Source organism: Anoplophora glabripennis, unplaced genomic scaffold (genome assembly GCF_000390285.2).
Source record: "Anoplophora glabripennis isolate ALB-LARVAE unplaced genomic scaffold, Agla_2.0 scaffold570, whole genome shotgun sequence".
Taxonomy (NCBI): Eukaryota; Metazoa; Arthropoda; class Insecta; order Coleoptera; family Cerambycidae; genus Anoplophora; species Anoplophora glabripennis.
The window spans coordinates 70,383-85,822 of record NW_019416711.1 but is presented as its reverse complement, the minus strand read 5'-3'; the positions used below and the strand labels follow the sequence as shown (position 1 = coordinate 85,822).

General features: G+C 32.3%; 1 protein-coding gene across 1 annotated transcript; it reads left to right on the top strand.

The window, feature by feature from the left end:
* Positions 1-4,865: 4,865 nt before the first annotated feature.
* On the top strand, positions 4,866-14,142 carry LOC108912077 (coiled-coil domain-containing protein 65-like). Its single transcript, XM_018717236.2, has 2 exons — positions 4,866-5,276; positions 13,153-14,142. The coding sequence occupies exons 1-2, from the start codon at positions 4,866-4,868 to the stop codon at positions 14,140-14,142; spliced, it is 1,401 nt and encodes a 466-aa protein (XP_018572752.2).
* The last annotated feature ends 1,298 nt before the right edge of the window (positions 14,143-15,440 follow it).

The window sequence follows — 15,440 nt, the reverse complement described above, 5'->3', positions numbered from 1 at the left end:
AAAATTCGTCAATTTGTTTTCTTGTAAAAAATCAAAAACAGCAAATATGAGCCTTTTTTTTTCAAAAGCATATTTGCTGTTTTTGGAAAAGTATAATATGGTTTCTATAGTTTAGAAGGTAAGTCACATTTTGTTGTGTTATTTTCCAAAATTTTAGAAAACAATACCTATGTCACGAACTGTGAAAATGTATTAATATATTTTCATAGCTTCCAAAATATTTGTCTGAATTAAAACCAAGTAACAAAAATTTATTTTGTAGAGCCATAAAGCTCTCCACCATGATTCATATTAATTAATTAACTTAAAGCCATTGTTTTGAAAATTGGCGTTAACAGTCAAAAATTGAAATTTCTTACTCCCAACTGTACAATTAATAAGTACAATGTTAAGTCTGTTATGTGTGCATTGGATTTAAACGAACTATGTAGCGAAATCTATGCAAAAAAATGCAATCTTTATTACGATTTAACCCAACATTCCATAAAATATAATAATAACAACCGAACAATCACAAAGTCTACCTAGGGTAGGTACAAATTTATATTTTTCTATTTTAATAAATGTACTTAAAAATACTGTTTTATTAGAATAATTAATTCAATTCCGTTACCAGCTTTCTCCTTGTCAGTAAATGTTTTGTTTATTCCTAAAATATATGTACCTCCCATGATGACAAAAAAAATACCAAACAGTATTTTAAATATAAAATTGTATTTTGTATTTTGCAATTAAAATACTATTGTTATGACCCTAAAAGTATTTTGTATTTTAAAATAGTATTTAAAATCTTCTAAAAGTAGTTTAAATACTCTTGAGTATTTAAATTACTCAATGCATTTAAAATACCCAAAATACCTATCAAAAACAAATACTTTTGTCTTTTATGATTGACGACTGGTGCTAAAAAAAATTACGCACCTGTACGCTTGGATTTAGCGCATTCTATTCTGCATTCTGCAATGTGCTTTGTGTTATTGTTATTCTGTCTACTTTTAAGTCACTATCATCACTAGCCAAGTCAGTAGATAATCATCAACATTTAAAATTGATTTCTTTCTTTTATGATTCGTAGACCAATTAAATGGACCTTTAAATCGCAATTTTGGTCAACTTGCCTAAATATTATATGTTAGTTTGAGGTATATAGTAACAATAAGCAAGTGACAGTAATTTTTTTTAACCCCCCGGCCAGGGGTGAAAAAAGATAAAATAAAGGGTTTTTTTTCAAGATAACTCAAAATGGATAAGAGCTAGAAAAAAAATTCTTATAAAAATTGTAGGGCATAAAATTCTACATAAAAATATTGACGTTTCCTTGTACTATTAAAATTAACAGAATTACGGTGACCAAACATAAATAAATGTTTGAATTGTCTCTAATAAATTTAACTAAATCCCTTCCTCAGTAAAAGAAACGATCAGCGTGCTTGCTAATTTAGTCACTCGGTAGAATATGGTAAACACTGTCGTTCAAGCTTTGCTGAGTATTGAAAACGATGGACAAAAAATTGCATGGTAATTAGTTACATAACATGTTACAAGTATGTAATTTAGTTCATTCATATAAGTAGAAAATTGTACAATTTACTAAAAAAACAGTTTATTTGCCAAAATTAATACATTTATGAAAGAATGTCGTTTCATTATTTCCTGATTTTAAACGCTGACCACTATAATAAACAATAATGTCATTACGTTGTTACACATGAAAGATTCTGTATTCAAAACTGTATGAAAAACATGTAGTTTCTGAAAATTGTTCAACTACCCATGTAGAGCAATCAGAAATACATCCGAATTTGTATACAAAATCTGCTAAAGTCAGGACCGCATCTAAAACTTGTAAAGCAGTTGGTATGCAGCCATCAACATTCGTGTGCTTACTGTAAACCAACGTATATTTTGACAGAATGTCAATTTATTTTTAACTTTGAAAGTACGTACTTACGTCAATCTATTGCCCGCAACCATGCCGCCGAAACCCAAACTGACCCCCGAAGAAAAAAAGGCCTTAAAAGCGGCAAAAAAAGCCGAGAAAAAGCTACAACTGATAGAGAAAAAGAAACAAATCAAACGGGACTACCTAGACCGAGAAGTGAAGTATGGAGAACTCACAATTAAAAGGCACGAAAGAGAATGGAGGCAGATGCTTATTAACATAGCCTTACCGAAAATGAAGGAAGACTTGGAATTCGCGTGGCACAACTTTGAGAGGGTTATAGATTGCAAGAATTTCGCAATATCTCTCCTTATGGACGAGATAAGAGACGCGGAGCAGCAGTACGTAATGAATGACAGGAACCACATGGAACATATTAATAAATTAATAGACTTGTTCCGCATGCAGCTAGAGGAACTGCAAAAGGACAATGAACAACAGGTAATCAAAGACAGACTTCCCATTCTAAATTTCCTTGTGAAAGATAGAAGTCGTAATCTACCAGTAGCTGATTGATCTCTTGATATAATGTGCCATACCAAATGAAGCCATTTCATTAATCAATTCATAATGCTGCCATTTTGAAACCATGCTTTTTCACAAAAGAAATTTCACGGCATTTTCAAGCCCTTATAGACACAAGCCCATCGGAAATTTTGAAGGGGTCATTTGACTCAGCATGAATTTCTTATAAATCAATAATAACCACATATTATAAATTCAGAAACTATAGGCTTTTTTTCGCGAGTGAAGTCGTTTGTTGTAGTATGTGTAGTATGAGTGAATATTACGTTTTTGCGAGAATAGTCAGTCATTTAAACTACTATGTAACGTCACGAGTTTAAATCAAATGACTGAACTCTTCACCCTTCAGCTGAATATTCTGTTGATATATTCAACTACTATTGTCAGCCGGTAACTTAACCTTTTTCTTTTTGACATTTTGTTTGAATGAGGATAAAAATCGTTCAGCAAAATGATGGATTCTGATACGGCCGTGGAAGTGGTCACTTTAAATTTAAACTTTAGAGGCACAGATGTTTTAGTAAACGTAGACGTTGAAACAGCAAATATTTTACTTAATGGTAAGATTAATTTTTTATATGGGACATATTTATTTTTTCAATCGAAATAACTGAAAAAATACTATATCATTATATGCTTCTAACCATTCTTCTGGATCTGGAATAGAGAATATGTGATATGATTCTCTAAACTTATAACATAAATAAGGAACATCATCATCCTCATTCCACAAAAATATCAAAAAATATAGAGCCATGTCACAATTTCTGTTTTGAAGCCATTGACATAAATGACCAAATTCCATTCTCTTACGATAACGATTATGTCGAATATTCGCATATCTTGCAACATCAGAATCTACATACTTTTCACGCTTTTTAAATTTGCCACNTTTCGAGATACAGAGAGATAAAATAAATTTTTTTTAAATAGAATTTTTACGAAAATTTACAAACGGTGCGAAATATTTTTATGAAATTTGGTATTCCGGGGTTTTTAAGGGTGCCAAATGGGCTAGTCAAATTATTTTTTGTATATTTCATAGAAGGCGCAAGTTTTCTACATTCTTATTATATTTTAAGTTCTATTTTTTTTTGAGGTTAGGTTTTTTACCATTCGGGCTCCAATTTCTATTGTACAATTTTATTTTCTAAAAATAATGTACTCTTGTTAGAACCTCCTAATGTGGGCGATTTTCGAGAAAAAAGACTTACAATATTACATTATAAAATAAGTGACTTCGCCCACATTAGGAAGTTCTAACAAGAGTACATTGTTTTTAGAAAATAAAATTGTACAATTGAAATTGGAGCCCGAACGGTAAAAAATCTATCCTCAAAAAAAAATAGAACTTAAAATGTAATAAGAATGTAGCATAACTAGCGCCATCTATGAAATATACAAAAAATAATTTGACTACCGTATTTGGCACCCTTAAAAATCCCGGAATACCAAATTTCTTAAAAATATTTTCCCCGTTTGGAAATTTTCGTAAAACTTCTATTTAAAAAATTTTGTCTCTCTGTATCTCGAAAACAAGAGGACATGGACATATAGTTGATAAGAAAAAAATTCTCATTTTTGTCGTACTATCACCCTCTGTATTTACGGGAGGTCTTTCTGAAACATCCTGTATTGTATATTTATATGGAATTTTGCTTAATAAATGAAAATAAGTAGGTACCTTATTAGAAATTATAAATACATGTGCACATTTTTTACGTTTTCATCATTTTTTCTCGGACTGCGGATATATTTTTGTCGGACATTACAATTTTTGCTTATAAAAAACACTTTTCTATTGTGTTATTTTTGTCCGACATGTGGTAATCGATTTATCATACCCCGTGAAAATTCCGATTTCCAGCTGTCGGACTGAAAAAACGCGGCTTGAAATTTGTCGGACAACAATACTTTTTGAATGAATTAATTATTTACAATTAATTTTAGTAAAAATTACCTATGTGGTAATTGATTTTCAATACCCTGTTATTTTGGCATGTTTCGACCGGTAGACACGTCAATGTCGGAAGAATTTCTGTCGGACAAATTTAAATCGGCACTTGCAACAAAATTTCCAGTAACTTAAGCTAAAAATAAAATATGTGGTCTTGACTTTTCAAAACCCCAGGAAATTGCCATGTTTTTGGTCTGGAAAAGTGTGGTAGACTCGTCAAAACGAAGCTCCTCAGGAGTTATAAAATATGTGGTAATCAACTTTCCAGGGGGGCCCGTACTGTGGACTAAAAGTCAGGAACGCATCTAAAACTTGTAAAGCAGTTGGTATGCAGCCATCAACATTCGTGTGCTCACTGTAAACCAACGTATATTTTGACAGAATGTCAATTTATTTTTAACTTTGAAAGTACGTACTTACGTCAATCTACTGCCCGCAACCATGCCGCCGAAACCCAAACTGACCCCCGAAGAAAAAAAGGCCTTAAAAGCGGCAAAAAAAGCCGAGAAAAAGCTACAACTGATAGAGAAAAAGAAACAAATCAAACGGGACTACCTAGACCGAGAAGTGAAGTATGGAGAACTCACAATTAAAAGGCACGAAAGAGAATGGAGGCAGATGCTTATTAACATAGCCTTACCGAAAATGAAGGAAGACTTGGAATTCGCGTGGCACAATTTTGAGAGGGTTATAGATTGCAAGAATTTCGCAATATCTCTCCTTATGGACGAGATAAGAGACGCGGAGCAGCAGTACGTAATGAATGACAGGAACCACATGGAACATATTAATAAATTAATAGACTTGTTCCGCGTGCAGCTAGAGGAATTGCAAAAGGACAATGAACAACAGGTAATCAAAGACAGACTTCCCATTCTAAATTTCCTTGTGAAAGATAGAAGTCGTAATCTACCAGTAGCTGATTGATCTCTTGATGTAATGTGCTACACCAAATGAAGCTATTTCATTAATCAATTTATAACGCTGCCATTTTGAAACCATGCTTTTTCACAAAATAAATTTCACGGCATTTTCAAGCCCTTATAGACACAAGCCCATCGGAAATTTTGAAGGGGTCATTTGACTCAGCATGAATTTCTTATAAATCAATACTACCACATATTATAAATTCAGAAACTATAGGCTTTGTTTCGCGAGTGAAGTCGTATGTTGTAGTATGTGTAGTATGAGTGAATATTACGTTTTTGCGAGAATAGTCAGTCATTTAAACTACTATGTGACGTCACCAGTTTAGATCAAATGACTGAACTCTTCACCCTTCAGCTGAATATTCTGTTAGTATTATTCAACTAGTATTGTCAGCCGGTAACTTAACCTTTTTCTTTTTGACATTTTATTTGAATGAGGATAAAAATCGTTCAGCAAAATGACGGATTCTGATACAGATGTTTTAGTAAACGTAGACGTTGAAACAGCAAATATTTTACTTAAGTAATGGTCGTAAGATTAATTTTTTATATGGGACATATTTGCGATCCACTTTGCTTCAGGATTATCCTCTTTTTTTTGTGACCTAGGCCAAAGATAATATTGGTGGAATCATTTGTAATTCAGGTCTTTTTCGTATGAATTACATAAAAAACCGACCTAACCTCTTTCTAGTTNCTGTCTCTATAAATAAGGTGTTATTATTATTATTGTTATTGTGTTACTACTGAATGAATGACTGGTGACGAGAGTGGATGGTAAGGCCGAGAGGTAGTCGTGGCCCAGGGGCGCCGTATCAGGCGAGTGATACGAGAATGAATGGTGAGGCCGAGGGCATTAGCCAAGGGGCGCCGTATCCAGGGGCTGAGCCGAGAGATACGAGGATGAAAGAAGTGAGCGTATGTGTGTGTAGTTTTGATTACAGGTGTTCCAGATGCATGCACAACCTACATCGGGGATGCTTATTCGAGGGACCGCCAGATAGGACAGCGAAGGACGGGGCGGGGCGCCCCCGGTGAGTGTAAACCATAATTAGTTACGTATTAAGAACATACAGCAGTACTTGTTTGTTACATATCACGAGTGATTGCCAGGAACCCTGATCACATCTCATCTGCCCATTGTTGCCTCTTGACAGTCAGACTGTATGTTTACGTACTACACCCGTAAGGTAATCCTAATCATTAATTGTAAATAAGCTCCACTTGAAAACATACACCTAACATAATAGGAATCAATATATATTTTATTTTGTAATGAAAACTATCGTGGTTGCCTTGAATCAAACCTCAGCTGTTCACACGGAATGCGCCAGCTAAGTGTTTATTTGCTCTTGAGGTAATGTAATTTATGAGTACCAAAATGTAGGCCGGGATTCCGAAATTAAGAGAGGGGGTTCTTTGTGACAATGGTGCCTGGCCAGCGCCCGAATAAGGTTGATTATTTATATGTGTATGCTAGCTTGAATACATTTGTTACTATGCTCGTTTATGTTTATGGAAACCCCAGGGGGCGCCACGTGTTCCCGGTCTTAATGACTGTGGTTCATTCGAAGTGTGCCTTGTAAGTTATTCGGGGTCTTTTACCTGCGCTTCGATTGACACATACTGGGTGGTGTTGAGGTAGGTGGCATAATAAAATGATTCACACACCCTTTAGATTTTCCGAAAATTTTGGCCCGGGTTTTGGTGATTTATTACAGTACGGCATTTATACTGCAAGTTTCGGATCGATACATAGATAAATTTTTAAGCAACGCCGTACGTACTTGCTGATACATGGGTTAGGAATACCTACTCGATTTGTAGCGTATGGGGGGTGATTTGAACCAACATCAAATTCACTAATTTTAATTCTATTTTATAAAATAATGACATTTTTGGCCATTCTGTACATTTTTCGTGAAACATGTACTTACTATAGGAAAATTAATTTCCCTCTGATAGTGAAAAGTAGGATTTCACGGTGAAAAATTTTTGTACGGCATTAATATATAGGGTGGTCCGAATTTTATGCAGGAAACTTCGAGGACAGATAGATTTCTTTAAAATAATAGTAGTTTGCCTTCTAAACATAGGTCTGGAACGGCTCCATTTTAGAGATACAGGGTGTTGAAGTTGTTAAAAAAATATTATTTTTTGTTTATATCTCAGGAATCTATTAACCGATCTCAATAAAATTTGGTACAAATAATGTACGATAGTAGGCCTTGCATTCCCTATAATATGAGCTCTAAAGGTTTAGCCAGTGGTGTACAACTGAACAGGGGTCACCCCCTTTTATAAAAGAAACCTACGCCACTGTATTTTTTACAAGTTATTGTAATGGATTTATATTCTAATGCACTAAATACGTAAAAAAGGTGCCTTGAATTTTTTCTCTAAGGTTCACCATTTTCAAGTTATTGATACAAATACAATCCCCTTGTGGCAGACACTTCAGATCATAATATTGCAAAAATATTTATGTTTATGCTTAAAAGTAAGTGCAGTTTATAAGCACATCAACAAAATTCTTTCCACATCACTTGTGAGGTAGTGTTCCTGGTGTTTTAGTTTTCCCTGGAGGTATTATCTTTACAAATAAGAACAATTTAAATCAAAATAATAATAAAAATACATTTATCAAGCAACAACAACTAAACAAGAAACAAAATTAACGTTACGTATTTACAGCAATTGTTTAAAATGCGAACCACCCATATTGATACGTTTCTAACATTTGTTAATGGAACTAATTCAAGCTAATATCATATGGTGTTTTCTATTCGCTGCAGTAGTTGTGGTCTAGTATCTATTGGAGTAGAGTAAACTTTTCAGGTAGGTCACCCCAAACATAGAGGTCCAGGTAGTTTAGATCTGGCGATCTGGCTGGCCAAGACACTGGACCCTCTGCACCATTATGGTTGACATTGACATTTGGTCTTCTACCTATCCATCATCTCATATAATTTTCATTAAGCCATTCTTGTATTATTCTCCTAAAATGCGCAGGAGCACCATCCATTTGTATCCAGCTATTTTGTCGTATATTTAATGGAACATCCTCTAATAATTCAAATAGATGGTTTTCTAGAAAGTTTAGAAATGACATCGAATTTCATGAGGATTTTCTTGTGATCAAATATCCAGATTGTGAAAATTCACTGCCCCTCACCTTGTGAACGTAGCCTCATCGGTCCAAAGTATTTCTAGTAAGAATTCAAACAACCACTGATAAAAATTCAGGCGTCTCTCTGCATCTCCCGGAAGTAAATTTTACACAGGTTGTAAATGGTACGGATTTCTGTCATCCTTACGTAGAACTTTTCAAATTTTCGATTTACTCACCTCAAGTTGACGAGACGTTTTTGTGTACTTAGCCGAGGATCGTCGTCAAATGTTCTTAAAAATTTAATTTCTGTGCCTTTCATTGCGCCGTCGTGATTTTCCAAACATCGTTTTAATCCAAAAAGATGAAAGCGACGAGTGTAAAGAATTTTGTTGATGTGCTTACAAATTGCACTTACTTTTAAGCATAAACATAAATATTCTTGTAATATTATGGTTAGAAGTGTCTGCCACAAGGGGATTGTATTGGTATGAATAACTTGAGAACGGCGAACTTTAGGGAAAAAATTCATGTTACCTTTTTTACGTATTATGTGCATTAGAATATAAATTCGTTACAATAGCTTGTAAAAAATACAGTGGCGTAGTTTTTTTTATAAAAAGGGTGACCCTGTCCAGTTGTACACCACTGGTTGAACCTTTAGAGCTCGTATTTTAGGAAATACAAGGCCTACTATCATACATTATCTGTACTAAATTTGATTGAAATCGGTCGATGGATTTCGGAGATATAAACAAAAAATAATTTTTTTTAACAACTTCAACACCCTGTATCTCTAAAACGAGGCCGTTCCAGACCTATGTTTATAAGACAAACACCTATTATTTTAAAAAGATCTATCTGCCCTCGAAGTTTCCTGCATAAAATTCGGACCACCCTGTATATTTTGTTAATACTGACAACAATAATAATCAACAAAAACAAAATGCCGTACAAATAAAATGGTTCTAAATGGCTTGAAATGTATTTTTGCAAATAAGTATTACTTGTAAGAATTGATTTTATTTTTACTACTATTTTCCCCTTATTACAAATTATTTACTACTGTAAGGCCTTTCTATAATAAGACTCACAATATCATATAGAAATATTTTTCAGTAATGCCGTACATATTTGTCGATACAGGAGTGACAAATCCCGGATGCAAACCCCTATATTCTGACCCTTATGGTTTCTGATCATTGAAAATGGCCGGCATTGTTGCTAAAACATTATTTAAGATGTAAAATAATTTTTAAGACATATGCCGTTAAAAAACCATAGGTCGATATAAAAATTATTTATTTTAAAAATTTGAAAAGCTTATAGGTATATTAATTTTTTTTTTCACAAGTACATGTTAAATTTTTTCAAACTAAAAAATTATTATTAAAAAATCTGCAATCGAATATTTTTTTAAAAATTTGGAATTATTTTTATTGTAAAATTAAAATTACCGCTTCGAGTTTCTAGCTGGCCATCGAGACATCTTCTTTCTCCGTCTCTTTTTTCTTTTCGGCGTGTAAATTTTTATGTGGTTTTATTCATGTTTATAACCGACAATCTTAAAGTTGTTTTTGTAATAAATGCGCGTTTAAATTATTTTTACTAATTTTAAACATATATTGTATGACAATGGCTTCATCACAATTTTTGCATAAATAAATTGTTCAAACAATTGTAACAGAAGTTGCAAATATGCAAATACGAGGGTACTGTTACTTCAATACATATATTATATCACTGTTTTAAGTGTAAGTATTTATATAGGAATTCTCATGAATATTGAGTTAAAATTAATTGTTTATTATTATATTTATTTAAAAATAATTCTTTCTTGCGCGTCATTAAATTTCTAAATTTCTCAAAATATTTTCTCGATTCTCTATACACAAGTTTTTTTAACTTTAACAATGCCATCATAATCTACGGTATAAATTAAATTTCTCTTGAAATTAGGATAAAACTCATTTTGGACTTATAGGTACAATTTCGGAGAATTGTTCCAACAAATATGTACGGCATTCCAATTTTCATTCTTTATGTTATATTTCTGATGAAAATTTGAAAAGGCCATATAGTTATTAATGGCTTACAAATGTAGTAAAAATTTAATGACAAATATTATCAGCTATGTAAAATCTAGTGCTGGCAAAAACCAGAAAAAAATGAAACCGGTTAACCGGGTTCCGTAAAAACCGATTTCAGATAAAACCGGTTAGTCGAATAGTTGCTAAAACCGGATATTCTAAAACCGGTTATTCGAATAATCCGTTACTCGAATAATGAACAAAACCGGATATCTGAAAATCGGCGCTTTGTAAAACTGACGAGATATACGATGTTATTCACATATTTACATATTTTAAATTTTAAAATGTTAAAACAGTTAAAACAGTTGCACTTGTTACTGTGATTCTTCAATTTATTATTTATATAAATGGATTTGGTTGTTTTGTGTATGTGGGTGTGGGTGACTGGTTTTTTTATCAGTCTGTGTCTGTGTCCCAGGATAAAATATAAAAATAAATTGTATTTCCCTTAATAGATCAACCCTTCCAATATGTATGCACCATGTAGCCGGTGTCAATAACTACATAACACTAAGACTATACGAGTATTATGGTGTTATGCAGTTATTGGCTATAAAGAAAGAATCCGATTATTTAGATGTTTCCATAGATTATCGAATAATCGGTTATTTGAATAATCGCATATTTGAAGAATCGAATAACCGGTTTTCGGGTTTCGTAAAAATCCGAATTATCCGAAAACGGTTAACCGACTATCCAAAAAACCGATTTCAGTTGCCAGCACTAGTAAAATCCACTAGTTAAAAATGTACGGCATTTTTTTTTTTATTTTTTTATTTATGAAAAGTCAATTATTACAGTCATAATATTTTGAATACAACATTTATAGTTTATAACAAGGAATTTTCAAAATAATATAAATTTTCACAATATATTTTTTTGTTTTTTAATTCGAATTTTTAATTTGTACCATTTATTATAACCGGCCATGATTTAGTACGATAGTTTTTGGTTATGTTTTATCAAAAAAGTGGTTGCCGTGCAGGAATTAATGATCTTATCGAAAAAAAAAATAAAACTCAATTCCAAAATACAAGTAATTGTTTATAACCTTTTGCACTAACCATAATTTTCAGACGGCATAGTTGCTAAGAATTGTTTGGAGAGTTAAATAATCATGTGGAATCGATGCCGTACATTTTCTAATGACTTGAAACAATGGGGGCTAAAATAGAGGGTTGCGCTCTGCACTTCTAACCCCTTTATCAGCAGATACGTACGGCGTCACTAAAAAAGTTATCTATGTATTAATCCGAAACTTGCAGTGTAAATAACTTACTGTAGTAAATCACCAAAAACCGGGACAAAATTTTCAGAAAATCAAAAATTTTCCTTACATCCGATACTGCTATTTTTGTACGGCATTAGGTCGAGGTTCATTTTTTTTATATATCCTAATACTTTAGAAATGGCGTACAAAAATGTTTTGCCGAAAACCACCCCCCTTGGTGGACAGGTTTAACTTACCTGTACCAACAAGAATTGATGGCATATTTTCTAAGGTTATTCTTATATGTGGTAGTATTGATTTATAAGTAATTCATGCTGGGTCAAATGCCCTTGAAAATTTCCGATGAGCTTGTAGTCTATTAATAAATAAATAAAATTCCTAACGGAAAACAACGTAGGTACATGTCTCAAAAACAGAGATCGTCTGATTGGTATAAAATTTCTTTAAAACATTTTGATGAGAAATAAGAATCCGAGCAATTGGTTTTCTTTGTTTTCTATAAGGGAAAGATTATCTTTTCTCATTGGATTCCGAATAAGATTGGGCATAAAGGCTTTAACAGAAGAAAATCCACGTCAATAAATCGAATTTCATCATCAGCAACAGTTTTCTCTATTTTCTTTTGTTCTGAAATTCTTGGAGACCATAAACTTGCTTTCTCGAGGAATTACTTCCAGCACTTCTCCAAAATGTACTTAGTTACTTCTAACCCTTGCAACCAAAGGAGAAATTTCAGGAATTATCCAATTAATGTCTTTTTGTTGATAGGAAATGTATACAAAATGTTATTCTTGTAACTTTTTCCATATTTAAGGCTAAAAAATGAACCCTAAATTTTTCTCTTCTCGTTTAAAAGGAAAGATTTTGTTCTACCTAATTTTCGACTAGGAATCACCCCCTTAATTTTTCACAATCACTACCCATCAGCAGTTGCTTGAAAGAATTCAGGATGCAGCTAAACAGATAAAAAATGATTCAAATTCGACGGAATCTTTAGTTCGCCAATGTGAGGTTTGCATTCAAGCCGAGGGTGGACATTTTCAACAATTTTTATAGTCTTTAGAAATGTTAATTTGGTTAACAATTAATGTTTAAATTTTAAACACAAATTATAATAATTATTGTTATAGCAACCATCATTTTTATTTATCAGTTTACTTTGATTGAAATAAGAAATTGTATTTTTTAAACATCTTCTAAACAAAAACAAATCGGACATATATGTTCATATAACAAAAAATGGTTGAATTTAACCCAGCTACTATCTGTCAAAGTTTGTCATAGTCCTTGTACACCCTGAACAATAAACATATAATTTCCTTACTTTTAGATTCCTGCGTTGTTAATTTTTAAAATAATGTTCTAGGTTGCGAATTTAATACAAAGAGCAGAGGAGCAATCACAAGAACTTAAAATAGATGCCGTTGAAGAAGACATTTATTTGAAAACAATGATATACAAACTAGAGATGGCCTGGAAAGAACAGAAACAGAACGTTCGTGCTGAATATTTTTCTAAATTAGAAGAAGAAGGTACTAAATACGCCCAAATCATCCAGAGACTAAGAGGAGTTTTGGAAAAGGATCTTCTAAATATGTGTAAACAGACTCGAGAGTTTTTGCGAAACTTTGAGGAGAGAACCAGAGCTAGGAAGAAGGAACACGATAAACTTAAGGCTCAAGATGATTCCGTGCAGAAACTACTTGTCATACAACTTGGAAAGCTCAGGAAAATGTCGGAATGCGTGAGAAGGTTAAAATCGAAGTATAAAGATTCCTGCAAGTTATTAAGCAACAGGTTAAAAGACATCAAAGATGAAAACAATTACTTTACGTTTGTCTTTAGCCACTTAAAAATGAAGTTACAGAAAGATAGAGAAAGGGATTTCAACCAGATGAGAATTTTAACAGTCAATTACAACTCAGCCATACAATACTTGGAGAAACTCCAGGAAAAAGGCGAACACATCCTGCATGCTACGGCGGTGTGTAGGAAATTGGAAACACAGGAGGAGAAAATTATGCCTTTTCCCGTGCCTGAAGACTCAATGAAAGTATATATGGACGATCAGGACGAATACCTGGAGTCTTTAGATTTGTTTTGGCAGAGGGTTGCGCAAGCGGATGCATCTCGGTACTCTATAAATGAAGAAAGGGAGTTTCTGAAGTCAGAGAACCAAATTCTGAGAATGAAACTACATAAGTATTGCCAGTGTGTTACTTGCCCATTCGTCGAATCTAAAATGATAAGTAACGGAAAATGCGTTACGGATGGCGTTTTGGAAATGAAGAAATATGAAAAACACAATTATAAACAGTTTTATAGTAATGAGTATGATGACGAAATTGATGAATAAATCTAAAATCGTTCTAACATTGTGCATAATTTATACCAAAAACTGTCTGCCAAATCGCAGTACCTCTGCATTACAAAGCCGACGCGATCTAGCTGATTATGTCTTAACTAATATTCATATAAAAACAGCTAATGATAAAGTTTTAGATATACTTATGCAGTTGATAGTCACATAAATTTATAGAAAACTTGACTTTTTAAATTAATTATCAAGTTACCAACAGTTACTTATGTTTTTTTTTCTTCTCTTGGACAGATAATAGTTACTGAAAAATATGTCTTTTTAGTCAAATAATAAGTAATACACAGGCAGAAATAAAGTAGACATTTTTGCAACAACAAATATCAAACTAAGAACACTGTAAAAATGTCATTAATTGGAGACACAGAAATTATAAATGAAGTGCTGCTATAAAAAAAAAATAAACTTCGTAAGTAAAAAATTATCTTGGTATGATGAAATGACTAAAAAAAATACGAAGTTAGTACAATGTTAATTCTGGAATTTTTTTAATTAAATTATTATTTACTAATAAATAAAATATCTTGTTTCTTAGCTTAATCATATCGCTTTTTCAAAACTTATTTACTCCCTACAACTATATTTGCTTCAAAGTTGAAAATATGTTCAAGCTTTTATACTTCATTTTTGCATTTAAGTTTCTTTGATTTTTTTTTGTTTCTTTAGTTTATCAATTAGGTTGTTTTTATTTTTTATTTCTTTATTGTGTATATCTAAGATTAAATGATTTTTCAAAATATTCATGCATTTCTTTGTTACTGCTGTGTTGCCTTTATACGCCAGTTTTTATCAAATCTATGTGTTCTCTTAAGAACTTCCTTACTAATATTCTATTTTAAGAATATATATTTATTCATTAAATATAATGTATACAAACAGAAAGTAGGTAGGTATGCTATACTACTTACAGGATATTTATAACTTGCACAACAAATATTTGTTATGTATTTAATAAACTGGGTTTTGTTGTCTGCTGTAATAAATTTAATTAACACATCTTGGAAGAAAAAAGGAACAAATAGACCCTACCTAATGTCTACAGGTTCATGATTTGTAATATTTACTGAAAAAGTTTTAAACGTATTTACTTTCTCTTACTATCTCCTTCAAAGTGTTAATAACGGTTTATAAACGAAATTATATAAGTATACATGGTTTTATGGGGAAAATTTAAGATAATATAGGTACAATGATTTGATAATATAACATATAGCAGTATACAAATAAATTATGGAAATTTTGTCACTAGATGATAGTAGCATTAGTTTTTAATACTA

Coding starts and splice junctions, on each gene's coding strand:
- LOC108912077 (XM_018717236.2), top strand. CDS start 4,866: ATGCCGCCGAAACCCAAACTGACCCCCGAAGAAAAAAAGGCCTTAAAA. Junction 5,277..13,152: donor AAAAGGACAATGAACAACAG/GTAATCAAAGAC, acceptor ATAATGTTCTAG/GTTGCGAATTTAATACAAAG.